The sequence below is a fragment of the Hippopotamus amphibius genome, chromosome 12 (genome assembly GCF_030028045.1).
Source record: "Hippopotamus amphibius kiboko isolate mHipAmp2 chromosome 12, mHipAmp2.hap2, whole genome shotgun sequence".
Taxonomy (NCBI): Eukaryota; Metazoa; Chordata; class Mammalia; order Artiodactyla; family Hippopotamidae; genus Hippopotamus; species Hippopotamus amphibius.
In genome coordinates, this window is record NC_080197.1 from 80,373,681 (window position 1) to 80,400,944 (window position 27,264).

General features: G+C 38.7%; 1 protein-coding gene across 3 annotated transcripts in view; it reads left to right on the top strand.

The window, feature by feature from the left end:
* Positions 1-27,264, top strand: part of ADIPOR2 (adiponectin receptor 2) — a 46,854-nt gene that overhangs the window by 6,170 nt on the left and 13,420 nt on the right. For 2 of the 3 annotated variants that reach the window (XM_057701489.1, XM_057701490.1), the window contains 2 exons: positions 15,727-15,983; positions 25,956-26,075. In XM_057701489.1, coding sequence (XP_057557472.1) covers positions 15,813-15,983; positions 25,956-26,075 — 291 coding nt within the window. In that variant the 5' untranslated portion in view covers positions 15,727-15,812. Of the gene's footprint in view, positions 1-15,726; positions 15,984-16,927; positions 17,062-25,955; positions 26,076-27,264 lie in introns of those variants that run through there. The other variant, XM_057701491.1, reaches the window with a different exon arrangement.

The following is a 27,264-nucleotide window of genomic DNA, read 5'->3' on the forward strand; positions in this document are numbered from 1 at the left end:
TCATTGCTGCGTGCGGGCTTTCTCTAGTTGCGGTGTGTGGGCTTCTCATTGCGGTGGCTTCTCTTGTTGCGGAGCACAAGCTCTGGGCGCATGGGCTTCAGTAGTTGCAGCACACGGACTCAGTAGTAATGGTTTGCAGGCTCAGTAGTTGTGGCGCATCGACTTAGTTCCTCCGAGGCATGTGGGATCTTCCCGGACTAGGGCTCAAATCCGTGTCCCGTGTGTTGGCAGGTGGGTTCTTAACCACTGCAGCACTGGCTAAGTCCCTGTGCACCATAATTTGATAGTGTTCCTATTGCTGGATGTTTAGGTTGAGTTTACTGTATATTATGGATATGCATTGTGTGTACAGTTGTTGCATGGTGATGGCTCTTTAGAGTAACTTTCTAAGAGTCTAGTTACTGGGCTGATGGAAATGCATTTTTTTCTTTTTGATGGGTATTGCCAGACTGCCATCCAGAAAAGTCACAGCAGTGTAAACTCTTACCAGAAATGTGGCAGAGGTCTAGCTTCTGCATGCCCTTTTTTTTAAAAAATAAATTTATTTACTTATTTATTTATTGGCTGCATTGGGTCTTTGTTGCTGCTCATGGGCTTTCTCTAGCTGCAGTGAGCGGGGGACTACTCTTCATTGTGGTGTGCGGGTTCCTCATTGCACTGGCTTCTCTCGTTGCGGAGCACAGGCTCTAGGTGCTTGGGCTTCAGTAGTTGCAGCACACAGGCTCAATGGTTGTGGCTCACAGGCTCTAGAGCGCAGGCTCAATGGTTGTGGCACATTGGCTTAGTTGCTCCACGGCATGTGGGATCTTCCTGGAGCAGGGCTTGAACCCATGTCCCCTGCATTGGCAGGCGGATTCTTAACCACTGCGCCACCTAGGAAGTCCCTCCATGCCTTTTTGAACTTTTTTTTTCAGTGTTTATCTGATGGGCAGTTAAACACATCTTGCAATGTATTCTCTCTCTCTCACTGGGAGATGTGTTTAGTTTTGATAGCATTCTTCAGAAGTTGATTTAGATTTACTTCAGGCAAGACCTATATTCTGTAGTTGTTGTTTCTAGTACTTACCCTCTTAGAGCTGCTTACCTATTTAGAGTCCCTATCTAGTCCTGGAAAGCAATGTGATTTTGCCACCCCTGTTAAAAGAATCTGGGCGACTGCCCAGTAGACTATATATTTCTTGAGGATAACTTTATTCATATCTGTTACAGCCCTGGTGGTAAGTAAATGTTACATTCTTTTTAAAACCTAAATTGGATTGTGTGGTTTTGGGCTTACTGCTGAGTGAAGTGCTTTAACTTTGTTAAAAATAACCTTTTCAAAGTCTTTGTGAAATGTGAACTTGAAAAATTGTATAAGATTGTCATCTTGGTGTATATTTGCTCTATCTTTTTTTTTAAGATTTTTTTGATGTGGACCTTTTAAAAATAAATTTGTTTATTTACTTATTTATTTATTGGCTGCATTGGGTCTTCGTTGCTGCATGCAGGCTTTCTCTAGTTTTGGTGAGCGGGGGCTACTCTTCATTGTGATGTGCAGGCTTCTCATTATTGCAGAGCATGTTCTCTAGGCTCTCGAATTTCAGTAGTTGTGGCACTAGGGCTCAGTAGTTGTGGCTCTTGGACTCTAGAGTACAGGCTCAGTGGTTGTGGCACACCGGCTTATTTGCTCCTCGGCATGTCGATCTTCCTGGACCAGGGCTCGAACCTGTGTCCCCTGCATTGGCAGGTGGATTCTTAACCACTGAGCCACCAGGGAAGTCCCAGATGTGGACCATTTTTAAAGTCTGTTTTCAGTTTGTTACAGTATTGCTTCTGTTTTATGTTTTGGTTTTTTTGGCCACAGGGCACATGGGATCTTAGCTCCCAACCAGGAACCCGCACCCCCTGCATTGGAACAAGAAGTCTTAACCACTGGACCGCCAGAGAAGTCCCTCTGTGTTATCCTGTCTTTCTTTTTAATATAAATTTATTTATTTAATCCATTGGCTGCATTGGGTCTTCGTTGCTGCACATGGGCTTTCTCTGGTTGATGCGAGTGGGAGCTACTCTTCATTATGGTGTGTCGGCTTCTCATTGTAGTGGCCTCTCTTGTTGTGGAGCAGGGGCTCTAGGTGCGTGGGTGGAGCACAGGCACAATAGTTGTGGTGTGCGGGCTTAGCTGCTCCGAGGCATGTGGAATCTTCCCGGAGCAGGGCTCAAACCTGTGTCCCCTGCATTGGCAGGCAGATTCCCAACCACTGTGCCACTTAGGAAGTCCTATCCTGTCTTTCTAATATGAGATAAATAAGACTGATTGACATCCTAGGACCTGTTTGTAAGGAAATAATTAACCAAACCTTTTGGGGATTTGTTTCATGTAACCCAAGGTTTTGAATTTTCTGTATTGGGGTATACCATGTGTTAGAGGGGATGTGTGCCACCTAAATGGTATGCTTGGCTTTGGTAGACATTTCAGGAAACTGCCAGAATATCTTTAGGCAGGGGGAAAATACATGTGGGAAAGGACACTTCAAGTTTTTTAATAGAAGACCACACACACACACACACACACAGATATAGAACTTTATATATGACTTGTAATGTTACGTTTTCTTATTGGACTTATGAATTTTCCACAATATCCATGCACAGGAAAACAAAGCATACAAAGCATAATGGTCTTGAAGAGAAATAAATAGATTATTAAATTTTGGCCAACTTCACATTTTTTTTTGTATACATTTTTTGTTAACATTAATCCTGTATGTCCTGAAAGTTTAGTGAACGTGTATGCATAGTTGTATCTACATACCCATTTCTTTGGTCAAGGAAGAAGCAGTGGTGGTGAAAACTCCTGAGCGTGGTGGAACAGAAAGGTTATTTTTATTTTCTTGAAATTTATTTACATTTTATTTCATTCCAGAATTTCTGTAACTTAAAAGATCCAGAAGTATGATGATATATATATAAGAAAAATGAGGAGAAGGAGGAAGCATATATTCTTTTCCCAAGTGGCAGCATAATTCAATGACTAAGAATAAAATTTGGATTTGAATTTTCTTGGCAGCCGAGATAAAAATGGAAATATGGTAAAATGTATAGCACTAAACTGGAAGAAGGAACAAGACCAAATTTTCCAGGGATATATCTTCCCTTGATAGATTTTAAGGAACTATTTAAATTGGGTGTTACATAAAGCTTTTTTTTTTGGCTAGAGGCCCTAGTTTAAAAAAAAAGGTGAGGATGAGGCATTGACGTTTCAAGCCAATGAAAGAAATTTTGTGTGGGGCAGTTGGTTTGAATTTAGGCTGCAGATGTGTGTTTTATTTGGCCAATACAGATTTCTTTTTTTTCTCAACATATTTCAAACATACTGGAGAGTACAGAGACCAATATAATTAACCTTCACACATCCAGCATACAGCTATATCAAATCTCAACATTTTCGCACACGCTGGCCCGCCCCCCCCCCCCCGGCTTTTTTTTTTTTAAGGAAAACCTTTTACATACAGTTGAAGCACCTTCTTGGGTTACATTTCACTTTCTTCCCAGAAGTAGTGATATCTTGAATTTGCTGTTGATCATTTCTAATACCTGTTTTTATGTAACTGCTACATAGGAGTGTATTCATAAACAAATCAATATTATGTTTTGGATATTTTCAAACTTTATACAGTATTCTACCTACTCTGTAATTTAAAAAAAAATTAATTTATTATTGCATTGGGTCTTTCTTGCTGCACGCTGGCTTTCTCTAGGTGTGAGCAGGGGCTGTTCTTCGTTGTGGTGCATGGGCTTCTAGGCCCACAGGCTTCAGTAGCTGTAGCTAGTGGGCTCTAGAGCGCAGGCTTAGTAGTTGTGGTTCACAGGCTTAGTTGCTCCGAGGCATTGGGATCTTCCCAGATCAGGGATCGAACCTGTGTCCCCTGCATTGGCAGGTGGAATCTTAACCACTGCGCCACCAGGGAAGTCCCTGTAACTTGTTTTTCATGAAACATGTTTTATAGACTTACGAAATTGCTGATGTTTTTACCATTTTTGACCTAACAAAAATGGTAGTTTCATATGGTTCATCCTAATTATAGTCATCACGTTTATCTGCTGTATAGTTATATTATTCTATTATATAAATACAACCAGTTTAGATTTATTTATTTTCATGTTGATAGGTATTTAGGTTGTTTCCATTTTTCCTGTTTTAAAAACCGTGCTACATTGAACATTCCTGGTAAGAAATCCTTGTGCACATATTTAAGATCTTTGGCAAGTTTTTCAAACTGCATGTTGGGAGTCACTTATTGGTTATGAAATCACTTTAGGAATTAAAATAGGATAGAGAAATATCAGGTTTTTTTGCAGGCAGTAAGGATAAAATGTTTTGTGAAGTGTGTGTGTGTGTGTGTGTGTGTGTGTGTGTGTGTGTGTGTGTGGTTATTAAGTTTTCAATGATGTTCTCTGGTGTAAATTACCCAGAAGTGAAATTACTGGGTTTGAGGTTTTGGAGATTATGGGAATTTAAAATTCTATCAAATATTGCCAAAGTGCTCTCTCCACTTTGCGTTTTTTTTTTTTTTTTTAGCATGAGAATATGAGAATTTGCTGTATCTAAATCCTTATAGATCCATGGCATCAGATTTTTTACATGTTTACAAATAAGATGAGTGTGAAATGATATATTAAATTTTTCTTGATTGTGAAATTGAGCATGTTGAAATGTTGAGTGACTGTTCACATTTCCATCTCTTAGCTGTCTGTCCCTGTTGTCTCCCCCCTTCCCCAATTGGGTTGTCTTTTAAAATTGCTTTTAGGAATTTATTATTGCATATCCTGGTTATGCCTCAGAAATGAATTGCAGATATTTTCTAGTCTGTGGCTTATCTGTTAACTTTTTATATGGTTTGATTTGTTGAATAGAAATGATTATCAAATCTGTCATCATTTTTCTTATTGGTTATGTTCTTTATGCCTTATTTAAGAAATCTGTTTTATACTCCAAGGTCATTAAGGTCTCTGCATTTCTTTCTAAAAGTTTTATAAATTTGGTTTTTTCTGGTTCAACACAATAACAGCCTTTTCTTCTTTCATCAGGCTGCTTCACGTGTTCAAGTTTGTGACTTCTGGGCAAGAGTAATTGATTGGTGAATTATTTGATCCAGAAACAGAATCTAGAGGAGTAGATAGATATAGTACATTTTGTAGATCTCACCCAAATGTCATTTCTCTCAACCACTTTTTATTTTTTATTTTCTTATTTTTGTAGACTATAGTATAAACCTAACTTTATTTTTTAAGAACTTTTATTGAGATACAGTTAACATACAATAAACTGCGTATGTTTAGAGTGTACTATTTGGTATCCCAGTCTCCCAATTCATTCCTCCCCCAACCCTCCCCCCTTTCCTCACTTGGTGTCCATATGTTTGTTCTCTACATCTGTGTCTCTATTTCTGCCTTGCAAACCGGTTGATTTGAACCATTTTTCTATATTCTACTTATATGTGTTAATATACAATATTTTTCTCTTTCTGACTCACTTCACTCTGTATGACAGTCTCTAGGTCCATCCATGTCTCTACAAATGTCCCAGTTTCATTGCTTTTTACAGCTGAGTAATATTCCATTGTGTATATGTACCACACCTTTTTTTTTTTTTTTTTTTTTTTTTTTGGGCACACGGGCTTAGTTGCTCCGCGGCATGTGGGATCTTCCTGGAGCTGGGATCGAACCCGTGACCTCTGCATTGGCAGGCGGATTCTTAACCACTGCGCCACCTAGGAAGCCCCCAAACCACACCTTTTTTATCCATTCATCTCCAACCACTTTTTAAATAGAAGCTAGGTTGCAGTCAGTTTGAGGATAAACTTTGATGAGGGAACAGATTGCTGGTTTTTTTTCATTGCTGGTTAATACCCACAGACTTTGGAAACTAGATAAGCAGGTGTTTGATTGACATCTTGATATTTGAAACTTCAGAATACTTATATGTATTTAGTCATCCAGTTGCTATTATGTATATGTTCTGAAGTTTGAGATTTTCAGTTTTGATTTTAGGAGAATTATATATATATAAATTTGACTCTTCTGAAATGTCTGATAGAAATCACTACAAATCATTTAAGAATGAAAACTTTTTGTTTCTGCTTAAAAAGGGTTTTAGTCTGAGAATAGTTTGCTGTGAGGTCTGCAGATAGTTATATATCTTAGGTTTTTTTTTTTTCTTTCTACATTGGTGGTTGAAAGAAGACCTTGTGGTTTAGTGGAATTCAGTGATATTGGGAAAGGTTGTAGACACAAGTTTTATTTCTAGATTTCTGATTGTGATATTGAGAAAAATAACTAACTGGTTCTTGGTTTCTTCATCTGCAGCACGGTAAAACAAAAACAAACAAACAAAAGAAACAAACCAAAAAACCAAACAAAAAACAAACTTGTGTTGTAGAGGGTATTATGCAGGATGAGATAGGGCCTTGAATGATTGTTATTTACTTATGGTGACAGGTCTTTACCAAAGTAGGGTTTTTGATTTTGCCTGAAACATTGACTCTACAGGTCAGATATTTTACCTGGACAATTTAATTTCTGAAATAGTTGGAACAAGAGTGTGCTTATATGGTATTATAGGGCAGATGATTTATGAAAGGAATCTTTGCATAATTTACATTTTTTGGTTCAGTGTGGGTATGACAATTTATCCTGGACTTCTCAGAATTTCTCTGACTGTAACATTGAGGACTGTTATTCCTATCATATACATTTGCATTTTTGTGTACTGTTCTTTGTTTTAGAACTCAGGGTTACTAATAGATCTTGGGAAATGAAAACAACCATTGTAACATGGCTATAAGAATTGTATAAAGTCCTTTTTATAAAAATGTTTTTTATTCGTGACCATGACCAGTGGCTATAATGGACTATTTGTGCCTTTAATGAAGCCCTGTAAGATAGTGGTAAAGTATGGTCTTTGGAGTTAGATACAGATTTGAATTCGTAGTCTGCACCTAAGTTTGTGTTGTTGATGAGTTATTTGATCTCCTTTAGTGTCAGTTTCTTCGTCTGTAAAATGGGACCCCATTTCGTAAGGATTGCAGGAGGATTAAATGTGATGATGGGTGAAAGGCCAACTACTTAGCCTGGTTCAAAGTTGGCTCCATTAAGTGTTAAGCAGGGATTCACCTTGCTTCAAAGAGATGACATCATGACCATGACCAGGAAGAATTGGAACCACTTACCTTTGTGGGAGGCAGTGCTGTATGATGGAGAGGGCCTAACCTGGGTAGTCCTTGCTTCTGTTTTGTAACTTGTATAACCTTGAGTAGTCCTACCCTCAGTCCTCTCGTTTGTAAAGAGATCATGCTATCTGTAACAGGCAGGGTTTTAAAGTTAAATGAGTGTATGTATAAAAGCTCACTTTATCCGATCCTCGGTAGCCTCTGAAGTAGCCTCTAAACTTTTATAGTGATAGGCAATAATATTGTGCTTCTGAAGTAGGCCTCAAGACTGAGAGGTAGGCTTTCACTGGCTCTACTTCACAAGGTAAGACTTGCCTGATTTCTTAGGAAAGTTGGTCAGTGAGGCGGGGCAGGAAGTTAGAAGAGGTTCCTTGTGATTTTACTTAAAAGTTGCCCTACTTCATGCTTGGAAAGAAAGTAGTGTAAATGACACAGAATGTTGCCTGTCTTTATAGCTTCAAAATAATCTTTAAAAAATAAACTGCATTTGATCTGAAATGTTTCTTTGTACTCGCATCAGTTAAGGTTTTATGAACATGAAAGTGTGATAGTGCCTGTCTCAAAAATCTAGGTGTTGCTCCTTCTCAGTTATCAACTGTACCATTTTTGTAAGGGCTGTATCAGTTGGTAACATATGTTGGGAACTTTTCCCATTTTATCAGTTATTCTTTTCCCAGTTATCAGGTTTTTTTAATTGACATTTTTCTATTCAGAAATGTTCTGAGTGTTTAGGAAGAATTCCAATTTTAACCAATCATTTTTTTGCTTCTGGTATATGGGAAGACTCCATGCTCCTCCCCATTTCTTGATAGTTTCTTAGTATTTTCAACATTGCAGTAAAGTACAGTGTACTACCATTGTTAACTCCTGGTTTTGTCATTTAAGTGCTGTCATGCATTTATTTGAGAACAGCTTATGGTTCATGCTAACTTAGAAGTTGGGGATAAGAGCATTACTTGGGTGTTAGGCAGACTAGATTGATTAGATACATTAGGTTGCCACTTATTACTGTAGTTATCTCAGGCATGTTATTTATAACCTCTCTGGGTGTTTTGTCATTTCCAAAATGAGGAAATAAATGTACGTATCTCTCAGGATTGTTGTGAGGATTTAAAGAGATAATCATGGGAAATGTTCTTTGCATGTAGTTAGCACTCACTGCATGTTAGCTGTTCCTGTCATCCCCTCCTCCTCTTCATACAGCAAAGGTTTCAAGCTCCTTCTTTGCATCCCAGATCAACCTTGATGTTGTGGGTACAAAAATGGATTCCAGAAAAGGCTCCTTGGCCCTGAGAAGTTTTGTACTTCAGGAGGGGAAGACAGGCATATAAACAGAGAAATGCAATAAATTTTGAGAACTATATTAGAAACATTAGTAAATGAAAAGAATAAAGGAGTTAGTGTCAGGAGCCTGAATGTGGGTAGTAATTCCCCAGTTACTTATTCAGCAAATATTTGGTGAATACACCTACTGTGTGCCAGAAGCTATTTCAGGTACTGGGGATATGGGAGTAAAGAAGATGCATTGGTGTAATGTCTCTCCTTTCAGGAGTTTTCAGTCTGGTGGGAGAAGTAAAGAAATAAAAATATCAGAGACAAGTCCCGTGAAGGGAATTAAAGGGTGATGTGATAAAGAGTGACTGAGATTATGTGGTCAGAGAAGGGTTCTTTGAGTAGGTGACCTTCAAGTTGAGATCTGCATATGAAGAAGGAGCCCAGCCAGGGAAGGTCTGGGCGATGAGAATTCCAGGCCTTGGAAACTAGGTGACATACAGCCCTTTGAGCTTTTGGAGGGTTTGGTGAGGTCGTAGTGGGCAAGGGGGAAAGTGGTACAGAATGAGGCCAGAGTTAGGGGCTAAGTCATTTAAGGTTTTGTAAGCCAGCGTAAGAGGTTCCTTCGGTGTGAAGGAAAGCCATTGGAGGGTTCAGAAAAGCAAGGGAGTGTCTTTTGATAAACATACCCTTCTGAGGATAAGGGGTGGGGTGGGTGGGTGGGTAACAAAATTGGAGCCTAGGAGACTTTACTGGTTATTGTATCAGGACAGGTGAGCGATGGTGGTGGCTTGAACCAGAAAGTAAGAGTGGAGAGAAATAGGTAGATTTGGACTGTGTTTTGAAGACCCCTTTCTCCCCATCACTGTAAAGCTTTTTATGTTTTTATTTTTTTATTTTTTGGCAGCACTGAGTGGCCTGTGGGATCTTAGTTCCCCAACCAGGGCTAGAACCTGGGTCCTGGCAGTGAAGGCATCGAGTCCTAACCACTGGACTGCCAGGGAATTTCCACTATAAAGCTTTTTAAAGTGTTAATTTTAAGAGGTCCAACTTCTTTCCTTGCCAGTTAATGTGATAGAAATCTTCCAGCAAGGTTCTCTAAAGACTTATAAGCCAGTCAGGGTAACACATTAGTACTTATTTTTAATTATGATTAAAACGAGAAAAATGGCTTGCATTCAAAAGAAAATCTGGTGCCTTTAATATCCCTGCTGATCCCATTGTTGAAATAAACTATTCCATCCTAAAAAAATAATCTTGTTTCATTATTAGTAGTTCAGATTTGCATCACATGTTTTACTTCACATTGAAGTCTGAAAGAAGAGGTCATGAGGGGCATAACATACTGATACTTCCATGTAGAACATTCTGTACCACTCAGGTTTCCAATCAAGGAAGAGTATGAACTTGATACCGGAAATCTCATTAACAATGCACGAACTTCAAACACATACTTAAGTGTGGAATGATAGACCACACTGGAATAATTTCAGTATACAACTTTCAGGTCACTTTGAAATTGGCTACTTTCACCTTAGAGGATGCCAGCAAAATCATGGGACATGTTTTGCAGCTTGTCCTCTATCACTGAATAATTATAGAACTAGACAGTGATGCCACTGGACTTAGACTGCTAACTGCACCCCACTTGCTGTGTCCCAATTATACAAAGGGACATTACACCACTGGCCCTTAGAATTTGAAGACTTACGGTCTATGGCAATTGGCAAGTCTTTAGAGAACCTTGCTGGAAGATTCCTATCACATTAACTGGCAAGGAAGGGGGCTGGACCTCTTAAAATTAACACTTTAAAAAGTTTCACAGTGATGGGGGAGGGAGGTCCCCTGGCTGTTAGAATATTGTTTGTTGCTAGTTACACAGCATTTATACTTTGTCAACTTTGTGTCCTTTTTGTGCTTTTCTGAATGTATTTTTTACATCAATAAAAAGTACTAGACAAAGAGGCAGTATAGTACTATAGTATATTTCCACCCCCCCATTAAAATATGTGTAAAATACACATAACACAAAATGTACTACCTTAACCATTTTTAAGTGTGGTCATGTTGTACATCCATGTTACTGTGCAACCTTCACCACCATTCATCTATAGAATTCTTTTTTTTTCATCTTGCAAAGTGGAAACTATTCCCCTTAGACAGTAATTATTCATTCCCCCTCCCCAGCCCCTGGCAACCACCATTCTACTTTCTATCTATGACTTTGTCTACTTTAAATACCTGTGGTAAGTGGAATCATACAGTATTTGTGTTTTGTGCTTGACTTGTTTCAATTACCATAAGGTCCTTGGGTTCACTCAGGTTGTAGCTTGTGTCAGAATTTTCTCCTTTTTTTGAGGCTGAATATTTTCTTGTATGTATAGACCACATTTTGTGTATTTGTTTATCCATTGATGGACACTTGGGCTGCTCCACATTTTACCTATTGTGAATAATGCTGCTATGAACATGAATATATAAATGTCTCTTTAAGACACTGCTTTCAATTTTTTTATTAATTAATTAATTTATTGGCTGTGTTGGGTCTTCGTTGCTGCACATGGACTTTCTCTAGTTGCAGCAAGTGGGTGCTGCTCTTCATTGTGGTGCATGGGCTCCTCACTGTGGTGGCCCCTCTCGTTGCGGAGCACAGGCTCTAGTAGTTGCGGCACACAGGCTCAATAGTTGTGGCTCACGGGCTGTAGAGCGCAGGCTCAGTAGCTGTGGCGCACAGGTTTAGTTGCTCTGCAGCATGTGGGATCTTCCTGGAGCAGGGATAGCACCCATGTCCCCTGCATTGGCAGGCAGATTCCCAACCACTGTGCCACCAGGGAGGTCCCTCAGTTCTTTTGAGTACATACCCAAAAGTGGAATTGGCTGGATCATATAGTAAATCTATTTTTAATTTGAGGAACTGCCATACTATTTTCCACAGCTTGCCTGCTCTTTTAAAATTGGGGGCAATATAAAAATTAAAATTATGAAATAGGTAAGTAATACATTGTACTATAATATAGTCTACCTTTGGCAGGAAGCCCAATATAACTATGATTAAATATGACATAAATAATATTAATTTCTTTTCTTCTCTTTTTCCTCTGGAGAATAAGACATTTATTCATTCATTCAAGAAACCTTTACTGAATATCTTCTGTATATCTGTTGCAGTTTGGTTCTCAGCAGTGAGCTAACAGAAACCCTGCCTCATGGAACATGCAGACAAGTATTGGTTTTTAGAAAATACCTTTCCTGGAATAGAGTTAGGGTTCTAGACCAGAAGTATCAAACCATTAAGTTAGCAGTTTCTTCAGGCAAGAGAAAATTGCTTTTGGTACCATTTAAACAGCTCTCAAGTGCTTTTTTTTTTTTTTTTAAGTCTTTATTACAATATTACTTCTGTTTTATGTTTTGGTTTCTTGCCTGGGAGGCATGTGGGATCTTAGCTCCCCTACCAAGGATTGAACCTCCATCCCCCGCACTGGAAGGGGAAATTTTAACTGCTGGACCACCAGAATAATCCCCATCTCTTTTCATTTTTATTTTTTAAATTTATTTATTTATTGGCTGTGTTGGGTCTTTGTTGCTGCTGTGTGGGCTTTCTCTAATTCTGGATAGCAGAGGCTACTCTTTGTTGCAGTGGGCAGGCTTCTGATTGCAGTGGCTTCTGTTGCGGAGCATGGGCTCTAGGCCTGTGGGCTTCAGTAGTTGCAGCACGTGGGCTTGATAGTTGTGGTGCACAGGCTTAGCTGCTCCGCAGCATGTGGGATCTTCCTGGAGTAGGGCTCGAACCCGTGTCCCTTGCACTGGCAGGCAGATTCTTAACCACTGCGCCACCAGGGAAGCCTGAGCCTTGGTGCTTTCAAGCAACATAATAACGTTACCTTAAGCATATTATTTGAAGGGAAATTGAAGTCTAAAAAGTGGGAGTTTTTAATTGTCCATGGCTGTCCCATTGGGAAGGAAACCAGGCGTGAATACATTTGACTGGGAGTCAAGAGATGAGTGTCCAGTCCTGACTTTACCATCTAGTATTTGGTATTCTCCTAGATTTTTTTTACTTTCATCCTTATCCCTCCTCAGTCCTTTATATAACTTTTTTTTTTTTTTTTTAAGGATTTTGTCTTAGCCAGCATGTAATATGTAATACCTAGTTCTGTTTTCAAGCTCGTTCTCTCTTCTGAATTAACAGATTTGTGTTTCCTGGTGCCAAGTGAACATTTCTTTCACTTTAGACACCATTTCTGAAAACAAATTCGTACTTCTACTGTGAGTTTGCTTCCCTTCATCCCAGTGAATGTCATCCTTCATACACTCGGCTGCCTGAGCAGAAAGCCTGTGTTATCTGAGTTCTTTCTGTCAAGTTGTCATTGACCCTCATTCAGTCAGTCATTCAAATGTTTTTTCTCTACTAAGTATATCTTGAATTTGTCCCTGTTCTCTGATTTCTGACCAGACCCTGGACTCCTTGCCTTGCATATGCTGTTTTTCTCTGCACAGAATATCTTTCCTCTACTCTGCTTGGCAAATCCCCATTGCTTTGGGGCAGAGTTAGTGATGCCTGAGTCTCTGCTCCTAGAACATGTGAGGTCAGGTCTCCATTGTACTTCTTTTGTTTTATAGTTTCATATTTGATCATCTGTAGAGCAGACTGTCTACTGGGAAGAAGCCTTAGCAAATTTAAAAATAACGTACTTATGCCAATACATAAATTAATTTATGAAAACATTTCTTAAAAAGTAATAGAGTGCCTGTTTAAGCAGTTTTAAACAGAAAATGACTCTTTTCCAACAAACACTGCAGGTATAATAATTCATTCAATAAAAATATATTTAATCTAGCTATTGGGGGCAAGAGGCCTTGCAACATGTAGAGGAGGTATAGGAATTGAAAAACGCACAGCAGTGTTTTCCTCCTTTCCTCATCACCACTGGCCACTCAGATCTGAAAAGACCTTAGGTATGTTCTACTTGCCGAAAAATGCGCCCGATTGGATTTGTGTAGGACTTCTACGTCTGTGATAGACTCAGAACACCTCTCAGTTACTTGTCCCTTCCTGCCAGCTGTTTATTTGGATTGGATTCCTTTCTTTCTTTTCTCTTTTTTTTCTTAGTTCTGTGTAATATACCATAGTATTCTTAGAATATTGACCAATGAAAAAATTTCTAAGGAAGTAGAATAGAAATTAGCTTTTCTGATTAACAGATAATGTACCGTGAAGTCTCACTTTCCATCTCCCATCTACTTCCTTTTACTGTTAAGAATCTTAGAGCAAGTGAAAATCTAGTTCCAAGTACTTTCCCTGTTTTTGATTCTTCTTAGCAACAAAATCATTTATCCAAGTACAGCTGGACAGTTCATTGTTCCAGCTGCTCTTAGAGACTGATGGCCTTGGATAAGTTACCTAATCTCTGAGCCTCAGTTTCCACATCTGTAAAATGAGGATAAGATACCTCAGAGGGCCATATGTAAGAATTATGTGAGATACCATCTGTAAATTCTCTGGTACAGAATTTAACTTTGTTGATCGCAGTAAATGTTAGCTCCCTCTTCCCTGAAACGAGTGAAATGGTGGGTGTGAAACAGCTTTGTAAATAAATAAATATAAATTAGTAGCATTTGTTTCCTCTTTCAGAATTGGGCATTAATAGCCTAGTTTATTATCTCAGTGATAGAATATGCTGGCTGAGGCCCTTATGTGATAGGCACAGGCCCAGATTTGGTGATCCTTAAAGACTGTGTTCATATTCTAAAAACTTGAGAGAACTCCTACAACAAACTCAGATGATTTATGAAACTAGCAGTTGGTTAATTCTTAGGCTAATTTGAACTCTCAAACTAATTTTTAATCTTGTATGTCCACTATGAACACTAAGTGCACCTTTTAACCCTCTTTTCATGCTATCCAGGCCCTCCCTATAATGGCCCTACTCCTTTCCCCAAGTAAAAATTTTGAATCTCATGGGATTTATGAGCATAATGTATACCTTGGATTCTCCCTATTTTCGTTTTCCTAGTTGGATTGGCTGTGATAATCACCTTATTTGGATGTGTAACTTAAGTCTCTAAAATAAGCTTTTGTCCTATGAGTTATGAGGTAGAGAGAGGGCCAAGGACTTGAAATTATTGAACTCCTAGGAAACTTATGGGATCCAGTTCAGAGAAATATTGATGATTTCTGAAAGTGTTTTTACCACTTAACATTTAAATATCATATATCATATTCATTAAACATTTATGTGCATAACACTTTCTTGGAACGCAGGTATATAATAAGAGTGTGCTCTGGCCCTGAGTTTCTTGCCTTCCAGGGTAATCTAGTTGGAGTTCAGAGCAGCTCAAAAATATTGAAGTTTCAGATGTTAAGCAACTTAAATGCAAAACATTACCAGTAATATGTGCCACGTCAATCAGAGATGTGGTCTTATTTCATAAAAGTATGGTGAATTTTGGTTTCCTCACCTGTGAAGTAGAAATCAAAATACCCTGAAGGGTCATTGTGATGATTTAAATGAGATTGGATATGTAAAACCTAGTTGTAATACATAAAATCCACATATGTTCTTTCTACAGTTAGGTATGTTTTTAATTGAAAAAGTATTATATATGGCGTGTGGTAAAAAAAAAAAAATGCAGGCAGAACAAAATGAAAAGTAAGCCATCTCATTCCAATCCCTAGGTTCCTGCCTGTGTACTTCTGTACCAAGAGCACAATTTTGAATATTTAATTAGTTATTCTGTGTACACATATATACTTATTTACGATTATAAACTTTTATAATATATGTGGGAACATTATAGATATTATAGATATTGTACCCTGCTTTTTTCATTTAAAAGTAGATGTTGGCAGTCATCTTTATCAACAAATACAGGTTTTTTAAAAATATATTATTATTTTGTTATTCTTGATGATTGCAGAAATTCTAGTTTTTTAAATGTTAGCATTTTAAAAAAATATTTATTTGGTTGCACTGAGTCTTGGTTGCAGCAGGTGGGCTCCTTAGTTGTGGCTTACAGGCTCCTTAGTTGTGGCATGCGAACTCTCAGTTGCATCATGCATGTGGAATCTAGTTCCCTGACCAGGGATTGAACCTGGGCCCCCTGCATTGGGAGTACAGAGTCTTAACCGCTGTGCCACTGGGGAAGTCTCCAGAAAATTCTAGTTTTAGTGTATAATAAATAATACAACCTATGTCTTCCCCTTTTAGTCATTCAGATACGTTAATTCAGAACTTTCTCTCCTTAGGGTCAACTCACTATCCTAAAAGTCCATCCTCCCACGAAGAAGGGACAGAAAGAAAGACCTCTTTGTAAGAAAGGCTTGGGTATCCCATGAACGAGACAGCAAAAAACCGACTGGAGTACAGCAGGACTCCAGAGCCAGACATAAGGCTCAGAAAAGGGCAGCAACTTGATGGTACAAGGAGAGGTGACAATGACATCCACCAAGGAGATTTGGAGCCTCTTGTAGAGGCATCCGTCCTTTCTTCCTATCATAAAAAAGTAAGTTAAAGCAGAAGGATGGTAAGTAAAACGAATTTATGGGAATGTGGCTGGAGGAAGGATATTAAAAAGTACGGGGATTCTTCTGGAGAGAGCATGGCATTTTGAAAAGGAACCTTGAGCACACTTACAAGATTTTGGGGTTTCTTATTCTTAAGTTAGCTAGGAATTAGGCCCTTTGACATGTAAAACCATACTTAAGCTGCTCTATCTTGTTTAAGAAAGGAAATGGGTTTTTGTATTTACCACGTATCCTTTGTAATTCAACCATGCTTTAGTAATGACATCATTTATATTTTTGGAGAGATCCTAATTGCATGCTGGAACTGCTCCTCCAGATAGTTTATCTCCAGTGCATGCCTTGGGAGTCAGTAGAATTCTAGGAAAAGAATCTGATCTTTCCTTTTACTTCCCAGAGAAAAGAGCAGCTTTTAAGTGATTCAAGCAACTATACCTAGAGAGCAGAGGTGTGAATATCTGTGAGCAGGTCCAAGTGTCATTGTTAATAGACATTTTGGCATGTGCTTTGGAACCTTGCAGTTATGTAGTGTGTTCAATGCTGTGTTTCCAGTACAGTGTTTATCAGACTGTTGGTTATGCCCATTAGTAGTTTGTGAAATTTATTTTGGTGCTAGAAGCAGTGTTAATTAGACAGCAAATAGAATAAAGATATTTAGGTGCATGTATGTAGTAATATGAGTTTGACAACTTTATTATTTCCCCCCCTCCCTGGATAATTGTTTTATAACCACAACCAACAAGTACAGAGAATGCCTCGTATATAGAACAACACAATAAAGGTTTAAAGATGGAGATATTCCCTTAGCAAGGTTGATGATTTCAGTGTCAGGTATTTGGACCTTAGGCTGCAGTCTTTGTTTTTGGCTGGATTACTAGGTGTGTGGCACTCAATTTGCTGTTGCTGTGGCTTTTTCTGAGAACAGGTGAAAGGCCCTCAGAGCCCTGTCAACGGGACAGTCACACGCTCTAGTGATGACATCTCCATCTCTTTCAAGGAGTTTGACAACTTTAGATACCTCATATAAATGGAATCATGCAGTATGTGAAGACTTCAGAAGTAAGAAATAGCATGCTGCTTTTAGGGAATAGTAGTAATGATAATGGCTAACGTATATTGAGTATACATTGGTGTATATTGATGTGTGAATGTGCGAAATGTCCGGTATAGCTAGAATGAAGAGTGCAAAGGAGTCAGTTCGTTAGCAAGTGAGCCTAGACAGTTGGGGCCTAAAATCCAGATCTTTAGCCTCCCAGTCCAGTATTCCTCCATCCTCCAAAATTGTGAAGTGTGTAATGTTGTATGTTAGTTGAAGTGGATAGACCATTACCTCTAGGCCTCTGACTCTAAAGCCTCGGCTCTTTTAACTATATTTGCTGGGGTTTATAGTTTGTCTTTTGTAAGTGTCTATAGATAAAAATACAAAAGAGGTGTTTCAAACCAGGTTACCCTGATCTTTAGTTTTATGGCTTTATTTCATATCTCTGAGTTTTTAAGGTATTAAGTTGAATAACGAGAGCAGCCTTTATGGTTGTCCTACTTTTCCTCTGCTCCAGACTCTTCTTCATAAATGGAAACTGGAGCCAACTTCATTCATTCAACCTAGGAATATTCTCTTGAACTGATTTGCTTTAACCAAACTCAGAAGAATGCCACTGTATGTTAATTTATCATAAGAAAGCTAACTTGTCATTAGATTCCTGTCTGCCAGTCACTTCATTTTCTTTTCTTGAGGAGGTCTACTTAGGAAATTCAGTTAAGATTAGAGACAGTTGCTTTGTGAGAATTAAAAAAAAAAAAAGGGATGATTTTAAAGATCTTTTCCATTGTTTGATAGCAATAACTAGTCTTTACAGGCTAAGAGTATATGTATTTCTAGGCTGGCCAAAGTGAATGTTCATATAGACCAGCTGTTGTGCCTCCTCTGTTGGATACCAGAGATGCAGTCGTCGGTGCTTTACTCTTTCAGCTGTCATTTGTGGTAGACACCTTAATTTCCACTGACCCCTGTGTTTGTGTGTTAGCTGTATCAGCTTGCTAATGCCCTTACTACACATTGCACATTTCTAAATTTAAGGCTGAATACAACCTGTCAGCTTTCCAAAAAGACCATCAAAATAACCTGTTGGTGTGTAACTGAATCACTTTGCTGTACACCTGAAACTAACACAGTGTTGTAAATTAACTGTACTTCAATTTAAAAAATGGTTAATGAAAAAGCAAACAAACAAACAAAATAACCTATTGCTCAGACTAAGCGAAGTTTCTTATTTATTGCAGTAAGAGTGAGCAGCAGTCTAAAGGCTCTTGTTTTAGAAAGGAGAGGCCACGGATGGCTAAGTGTAAGGTTTGGGTTCTGACTTCTAGTGATTTAAGGCAGGTCTTTAAATACAGAGGTCATATTGACATTGTGCAGAGTTTGTGTTGGTTTAGGATTGTCAGAGCGCATCTTAGTGAGCAAATACTTGCTTAATAAGTGAGCAGGTTTGCCCAGTTCAGCAATTTATTATACTAAGGAGCTGATTGAGCAGTCTAAGGTTAAGTGAATTTTTGAGAAGTTCCTAAAGCTAATAATAAAGTTACCTACTGGTTTGTATTCCTGGGCAAGGATTTCTTGGACAAATGTAGTCATGTTGTATAGGGGCCTTAGATCTTAGTCCTCATAATTATGTGAATGCAGAAGGCCTCAGTTCTCATTGACCTCTGTAGGGGCAGACATATTTTAATCAAGATTTGCTGTCCTAGCCCTGAGTATCTTACCATTTCCTTGATCTTTATCTTCTAATTGTGGATGATACTATAATTGTAGATCTCTGTGGCACTCTGAAGTCTACTGACTTCAACTAGTATTTAAATATATAATTTATGTCTTGCTATTCCCCTAAATGCATCCTGAGTTTCGGCTGAACTGAACTAGTCTCTTTTTGTCAAAATGGTACTTTTGCGTTTCCCTCTTGACAGTTCTCTTTTCTTTCATCTTTCCAAACTTCCCTGTCTTAATGCAGCCTTTCCCAAGCTCCACACTCCCTGTCTTTAAACTGGCAGTACCTTATTTCTCAGTCGTCTATGTGGCTAATTCATCCCCTTAGTAGATTGTACGCCCATGAAAGATGGAGACTATATTTTATTCATCTTTTTAAAAATCCTTTTAATAAGTATTTATTAAACTGAATTAACTGTGTTGAACTGAGTTGGGCTAAAGCAGATAAACGCCCAGTAGACTGATGAATTATTTTCGTATTAGACTGATCTTTAAGGTCTTTCATATTTGTCACTCTGGTTCTCTGTTTCCAAAGGTGAAATGCACTCCAGAGAATTAACATTTCAGGTTGTACTTTGGATGGATCATCAGAGTCAGATATTGTTCTGTTTGATAAATAACCCACTTTAACTCTTCTTGCAGATGGACTTCACTGAAGATAGCAGGAGAAGAAGACTTGAAAGTGTCTTTGTACTCACTTCAGAGCATTGACCTCTCTTTAAGTTTAAATATAGTGATTTATTCATAGAAAGCCTTTGAGAATTAAGGTTTACACCTTTATTTTAGGCAGCTTTGGTTTTAATTGTTAATCATTCACAATGTCCTGTTTCTCTTCATAATTGTTTTGATGACAGAGGTGTGACAACAGGAGCAGAACAGAGTGTATGTTTAACCCTTGTATGTGATCATCTTAGTATAGATGCAGTTTAGTGTTGAAACAGAACTTTGGGTGCTGTGGTTTAGTGGCTACTAGATGAGAAATTGAAAGTAATTTCCACTCATGACAAGGTAGTTCTTTAGAGTTAGTATTGAAAGAGACTTTTGTATGTATAGTGCTGAGCACAGACTTTCCAAACCTTCATTATGTGACAGAGCTATAAACTTGCCCGTGTGTCCTGGAGAATACATTTTTGTCCTGTGTTCTAACCACTGCTTGACTCTACCACTTAGTGCTGCCTACATGTTATCCTTTGTTTACCAAGGGAACTATATTTACTACCACCCACTCTGTGTAGATCCCTAATTAGCAACTCCACAATGCTTGAATACAATAAATAACTATATATGGTCTAGTGTTTTAGACATTTGTTTTTTGAGGACATGTTTGTGAATATTCTGTTAATAGGGAGGTGAGAAGTGGGGAATAATGTTTGATAAATCAGCAGACTTAACAATACTGTACTCTTCTGAAGAAAATGGTCTTTTATAAAAATTTAGAAATCTTGCTGATATGTTGGAATGGGTGGAAGTATTTTTATTGGGGTGTGTATTTCTGACCACTGACCATGTTCTGCTTCATAACATGCACTGGGCCATGGGAAGTGGAAATATTACTGTGGGTGGTATTTATTAATAAAAAACTGACACCCCCCCCCCCAAACAACAACAACAACAACAACCCTGGATGAAGCTACATATCTTAGTAATCTGCAGTAAAATTCTTGCCTTACATTGCAAGAATTAGGATTGCATTCTTTGAACTGAGGTTAGCTTTTTTATAAGCACCATTTTGGATGGAAGAGCAGCTGTAAAAGATGAGAAGAGAAATGCATACAGGCAGCCCCGATGCTCTGCAAGTTTCCAACATGTGTGAGTCTCAGCTACCAGGGCTTCCGCTAAATAATACCAGTCCCTCCACAGTATGATTAGATTTTATTTACTATGGTATAGTTACTGTGAGTAATTCTTTTTTTTTAAGTAATTCTTCAAGTACCAACTTTCTGCTATCTCTCCAGTCCTTAGATGACAGTGCAAACAATAAATGTATATTGTATTAATGACTTATTTGAAAGTCTGTGACTGATTGGTCAGTGTACATTTGTTATTCACTTAATGCATAAGACAACAAAGTGCATTGCTTCCCAGTGGTAAACCCATGCGACCCTTTATAAAAGTGGATAATAAAAGAGGGAATTGGCTGACAAAGATAAAAGCGAAGCGAAGAAATGAAAGTAATGATGCCAAAGGTGAAAATCAAGTCCGACATAAGTGAAGTTAGAGAATTGGTAGCTGATTATGGGAATGTTGGCAGTGCCTGCCGTACTTAAGAGATTCTAGGTCTGTAGCCAGAGGATCTTAGTGAGGGCAGCCTAGCTGCCATAAAGGAGTAACATGTGTGACAGAGGGTGTGGATGGCAGGCAGAAAGTTCAGACAAAAGGAACGCTTAAGGATGTTTCATGACATTGAAAGTGCAAAGAATAAAATGTTGAAACCTGATCCAGACTTAGAAAGTGCAGCAGTTTGCCAAGGCACAGAGAAGATGCTCACTGTATGTTATAAGTTAAACAACAGCAAAAAGGCAAGCAGGGGTCACATCACTCTTGGTAACTTTTTTTTTAAACAAATAAACACTTAATTCTCAGTGTTCCTGTTTTAAAATACAGCATGCTAAATAAATACTGGTTTTTACTAGTTTATTTCTCTGTACATTTAAAACTGACAGAGATTTTAATGTTTTGACAGAATTTTAAGGCCATGGAGTAGTCCCCACTGGTCATTAAGATTGCTGTATATGGTTTTGGCTTGCGCGGTTGCTTTTACATCCTGCGCTGCTGCGCAGAGTGAGTGCTGCCTGTATGTGTTGTGGCCTTTTACCCACAGAAACAGGCCATTTCATAACTGGAAAAATGTGTGAGGGGAGTGAATAGAGCAAGAACTCTGTGGACCTGAGTTGAATTTCTGACTGTAGGTGTGTAACCTTGAACACATCATTTAACCTCAGGTGTCTCATCTCTAAAGTGGTAGCTGCTCTTCTGAATACTTCTTAAGTTTTTTGAATGAATGCTTACCATTTAGCCCTGGCACTAGTAACCACTTATTAGTAAATAGCTCACTTATTAGCATCTTTCAGAGGGAAGGATCTGATAAAATTTTATTTTTCCTGATGTGAACACAATGTTGAACTGTGGCATACATAATCTGAGGTGTATGAACCCTCTCATCGTTTCTTCAGGTCAGAGTTTCTCACTCCCTGGTGACATTTTGACATTGTAGGATGTTTAACAGCATCCTGGCCCCTACCCACTGGATGCCCTTAGCATTCCCACCACTGTGACATGTAAAAATGAATCCAGAGATTGCCAGATGTCCCCTGGGAGGGGATTGGGGGGAAAATTGCCCCTAGTTGAGATCAGACTGCTTTAAAGTTTCAAAGTGTTTTCTTAATTTATTTCTCTCCTTTCCTGTTTGCCTTCTTCAACTGGACCTTCTCTCTGTTGCCAAAGTGATGGTTTCCAAATGCAGGTCTAATGCTCAGCTTGCCCTGCCCTCATGTCCTTTTAAATGCTTGGCCTTGCCTGCAGAAGAGAGCCTGTAGTATCAGAAGCCTTTAAGGAGCTGGTTCCTACTAACTTTACCTCCATTCCTCTCCCTCCTGGGTGTTTTTTTTTTTTTTAATTTAAATTTAAATTTTTTTAAGCATTTTATTGAGGGATAATTTACACAAAACATGGGTGTTTTTTGTTTTCTAAATTTAAATTTTAATTTTTTTAAGCATTTTATTGAAGGATAGTTTACACAAAACATTTTATTATGGGGTAATTTAAACCCAGTAAAATGCCCAAATCTTAAGTATGTATAGCACAGCGACACTACATATGTGTGACGACCACACAGATCAAGATTCAGATTATTGCTGTCATTCAGAAGCTTTCCTGTGCTCTTCCAGTCAGTAGCCCCCCTCACCCCCATTCCCAGCGGTCGTCGTTATTTTGACTTGTACCACAGTAGATTCGTTTTGCTTGTTGCTGCCCTTGATATTGTGTGATACACACTCTCTTAATAATTCGCTTCTTTGACTTGGCATGTGTCTGCTACTCACCCATATTGTTTTGTGTCAGTTCTTTTTTATTACTGAGGAGTATTCTGTTGTATAAATATATCACACTTGTTTATCCAGTTTCTTACTGATAGACCATTGGGTTATTTCTGGTTTTTCACACATCTTTACCTTCTTTAATTTTTTTTTTTTATTGTGGCAAAATCTGTAACGTAAAATGTGCCATTCTAACCCCTTTGAAGTATACAGTTCAATGACACTAATTATATTCACAATGTTGTGTAACCATTACCGTTCTTTCCAGAATTTTTCATCACCCTAGAAATGTGTAAGGAGCAACTCTTCATTCCTCCCTCCCCCATCCCAGTGCTTGATAACCTCTAGTTCACTTTCTGTCTCTGTGATTGTTGCTGTTCTAGGCACTTCACGTCAGTGGAATTGTTGTGTGGGGCGCATTTCACTGAGCACGATGTTCTCAGGTTTATCACTGTGGTGACCTGTGCCAGAACCCGATTCCTTTTTTTTTTTTTTTTTAACTTTTTATTTTATATTGGAGTATAGTTGATTAACAGCATTGTGTTAGTTTCAGGTGTAGAGCAAAGTGATTCACTTTTACACGTACATGTGTCTATTCTTTTTCAGATTCTTTTCCCATTTAGGTTATTACAGAATATTGAGCAGAGTTCCCTGTGCTATATGGTAGATCCTTGTTGGTTATCTGTTTTACATATAGTAGTGTGTATGTGTTAATCCCAAACTCCCTAACTATCCCTCTCCACCACCCTTCCACCTTTGGTAACCATAAGTTCATTCTCTAAGTCTGTGAGTCTGTTTCTGTTTTGTAAATAGGTTCATTTGTATCATTTTTTTTTAAAGATTTTGCATATGTGCACGTGATTTCTCTTTTCTCTGTGTGACTGACTTCACTTAGTATGACAATCTCTGGGTCCATCCAAGTTGCTGCAAATGGCATTATTTCATTCTTTTTTTTTTTTTAAGAACTTTTATTGGGATACAGTTAACATACAATAAACTGCATATATTTAGAGTGTACAATTTGGTATCTCAATCTCCCAATTCAATCCCCCCAAACCTCCCTGCTTTCCCCACTTGGTGTCCATATGTTTGTTCTCTACATCTGTGTCTCTGTTTCCTCCTTGCAAAGCAGTTGATTTGTGCCATTTTTCTATAGTCCGCATATATGTGTTAATGTACGATATTTGTTTTTCTCTTTCTGACTCACTTCACTCTGTATGACAGTCTCTAGGTCCATCCATGTCTCTACAGATGTCCCAGTTTCATTGTTTTTTTACAGCTGAGTAATATTCCATTGTATATTTGTACCACATCTTCTTCATCCATTCATCTGTTGATGAACATTTAGGTTGCTTCCATGACCTGGCTATTGTAAATAGTGCTGCCATGAACGTTGGAGTGCATGTGTCTTTTTGAATTATGGTGTTCTCTGGGTATATGCCCAGCAGTGGGATTGCTGGGTCATATGATAACTCTGTTTTTAGTTTTGCAAGGAACCTCCACACTGTTCTCCATAGTGGCTGTATCAATATACATTCCCACCAACAGTGCAAGAGGGTTCCCTTTTTTCCACACCCTCTCCAGCATTTACTGTTTGTAGATTTTCTGATGATGCCCACTCTAACCAGTATGAGGTGATACCTCATTGTAGTTTTGATTTGCATTTCTGTAATAATGAGTGATACTGAGCAGCTTTTCATGTGCCTCTTGGCCATCTGTATGTCTTCTTTGGAGAAATGCCTATTTAGGTCTTCTGCCCATTTTTTGACTGGGTTGTTTGTTTTTTTTGATTTTGAGCTACATGAACTGTTGTATGTTGATTTGTTTGCAAATTTTTTCTCCCATTCTGAGGGTTGTCTTCTCGTCTTGCTTATAGTTTCCTTTGCTATGCAGAAGCTTTTGTTTCATTAGGTCCCACTTATTTATTTTTGTTTTTATTTCCATTACTCTAGGAGGTGGGTCAAGAAAGATCTTGCTGTGATTTATGAAAGTGTGTTCTTCCTATGTCTTCCTCTAGGAGTTTTATAGTGTCTGGCCTTACATTTAGGTCTTTAATCCATTTTGAGTTTATTTTTGTGTATGGTGATAGGGAGTGTTCTAATTTCATTCTTTTCCATGTAGCTATCCAGTTTTCCCAGCACCACTTATTGAAGAGGCTGCCTTTTCTCCACTGTATATCCTTGCCTCCTTTGTCATAGATTAGTTGACCATAGTTTATCTCTGGGCTTTCTATCCTGTTCCACTGATCTATATTTCTGTTTTTGTGCCAGTACCATACTGTTTTGATCACTGTAGCCTTGTAGTATAGTCTGAAGTCAGAGAGTCTGATACCTCCAGCTCCATTTTTTTCCCTCAAGATTGCTTTGGCTATTCAGGGTCTTTGGTGTCTCCATACAGATTTTAGGATTTTTTGTTCTAGTTCTGTAAAAAATGCCATTGGTAATTTGATAGGAATGCATTGAATATGTAGATTGCTTTGGGTAGTATAGTCATTTTCACAATGCATTTCTCCAGACGCAGGGATCATTTCCTCACCATTGTGGAAACATGGTGGCTTTCGGCTTTTTTACTCTTCCACTTTGTTAGTTTCAACAGTGGGCCACTTATTTAACCTCTTTGCCTAATATTCTTTATGTTTAGATAAGAATACTAACCTAGTAAGGTGGTTGTCAGGATTAAGTTAGGTGGCCTTTCTTTTGTGCTTGGTGTATGTTAAGAATTTAGTAAATGTTGTTTTTTTCCCTCCTTTCCTTCTTTTTCCCTGAGCACTTACCACATTATATTTATTTTACATGTGCTAGGTGGGATTCTTGGATATTTTCCCCCCAGTAATCTCTCAACTTTGTATGTGTCATAGTGTCATGTGGTCTGTGAGTATAATTCTTAAAACAACAAAGCATTCACATCTACTCCTGAAATTTGCAGCTGAAACAAACACAGGAATGCTGCTGCTGTGGTTCACTTGTCTCAGAGAAGAATCAGGCACCTCAGTACTCGTAATAATCTATAATAAACAAACCTTACTTCCTATATTGTTACGCCTGAGGCCTTGTTTTGATGTTAAGAGAATTTCACTGTAATTCTTCAAGGAAAAGGTATTGTTTGGCTCCTTTGGCTCCTGGCCCTTGTCCCTGACTGTCTCTGTGATTGCCTTGCAGAGCCTGGAGGAACGTCAGTGTGACGATGGAGCATCTCAGGAGGACGAGGGGTTTATGGGCATGTCCCCACTCCTACAAGCCCACCACGCCATGGAGAGGATGGAAGAGTTTGTGTATAAGGTAAGGCGGCCGTGTCTGTCGTTTCCATGCTGCATGTTTAGTCCTTCTGAAGCGGAAACCTTTAAGGAGAGTGGGAGTACCTTCACCTTTGGTGTGCTTTGGGGATAGTGTCTGGCAGAGTGGGGGCAGAAGCAGTGTCAAGGCTTTAACCCTGTTCAAGGCACAAGTCATTTGTTTGCCTGCAGCAGCCGTAATAAAGGTTTGATAAAACTAGGTTATCCAGCTGGGAAACAAGGCTTTCCTGATAATAGGTTCACAGAGTAGATGTCTTGTTGACCATTTAGACAAGACAGAATGAAACAAAATTGGGGGTGTTCGATGCCTGGAGATACTAAAATGCCATCTCCAGGTCCCTTAAATCTGCTGTACTGTGAGAGCAAACGTGCCGCTCTTCTTAGGGATTCTGTGCGTAATCAGACTCCTCTTCAGATAGGAAACGCCCAGTTTTCACGCACATCTGGTTTCAGTGTAGCTGGGATGTTTTCTGTTTCATTAGGATCTATATGGGGATTTTTTTCCCCCTAAAATGGTAACTGGGATTGGAGTTGCTTGTTTAGAGAAGATGGTCAGGGACTCTGGTATGGTTTTAGCCACTCAATCCATCTGATCTACAGGAGCCCTGGCAAGTAGGACCGCAGGTCAGCACAGTTCAGTCGTGCACGCTCTGTCGCTCTCACGTGCTCTCTCTCTCTCTCCCTCTCTCTCTCTCCCTCTCTCTCTCTCCCTCTCTCTCTCTCTCTCTCTCCCTCCTTCTCTGTGTGTGTGTGTGTGTGTGTGTGTGTAAATTCATATATTAAACATTTTTTGAAGGACTCTGGATCATTTAGAGAAAAAATTTTCTGCCTCTTAGCTTTTCATGAGTTTTATGAAACCAAGACTTTTTATGCATGTAGTCGTAGATCCTGAAAACTAAATTTAGGTTTTCCTATGTTCACAGTGATCCTGCAAATAATTGGGACCAGTTGACTTAGAGTCCTGTACTTTGGACCAGAGCTGAGAAGAGAATGTTATAATCTGAATATAGACATCTCTTCCAAGACAGGGATTGGGGTAGTGGGGGTGGTGGGAGGGTCTAAACATTTATGGCTGCTTTTAGAGCCCAGGAAGTTTTAATCAGTGTTTGAAAACTGGTGAAGAAAAAGCCAAGCAAAACAATAGACCCATTCTAGTAATCATGGTCTCAGGAGAA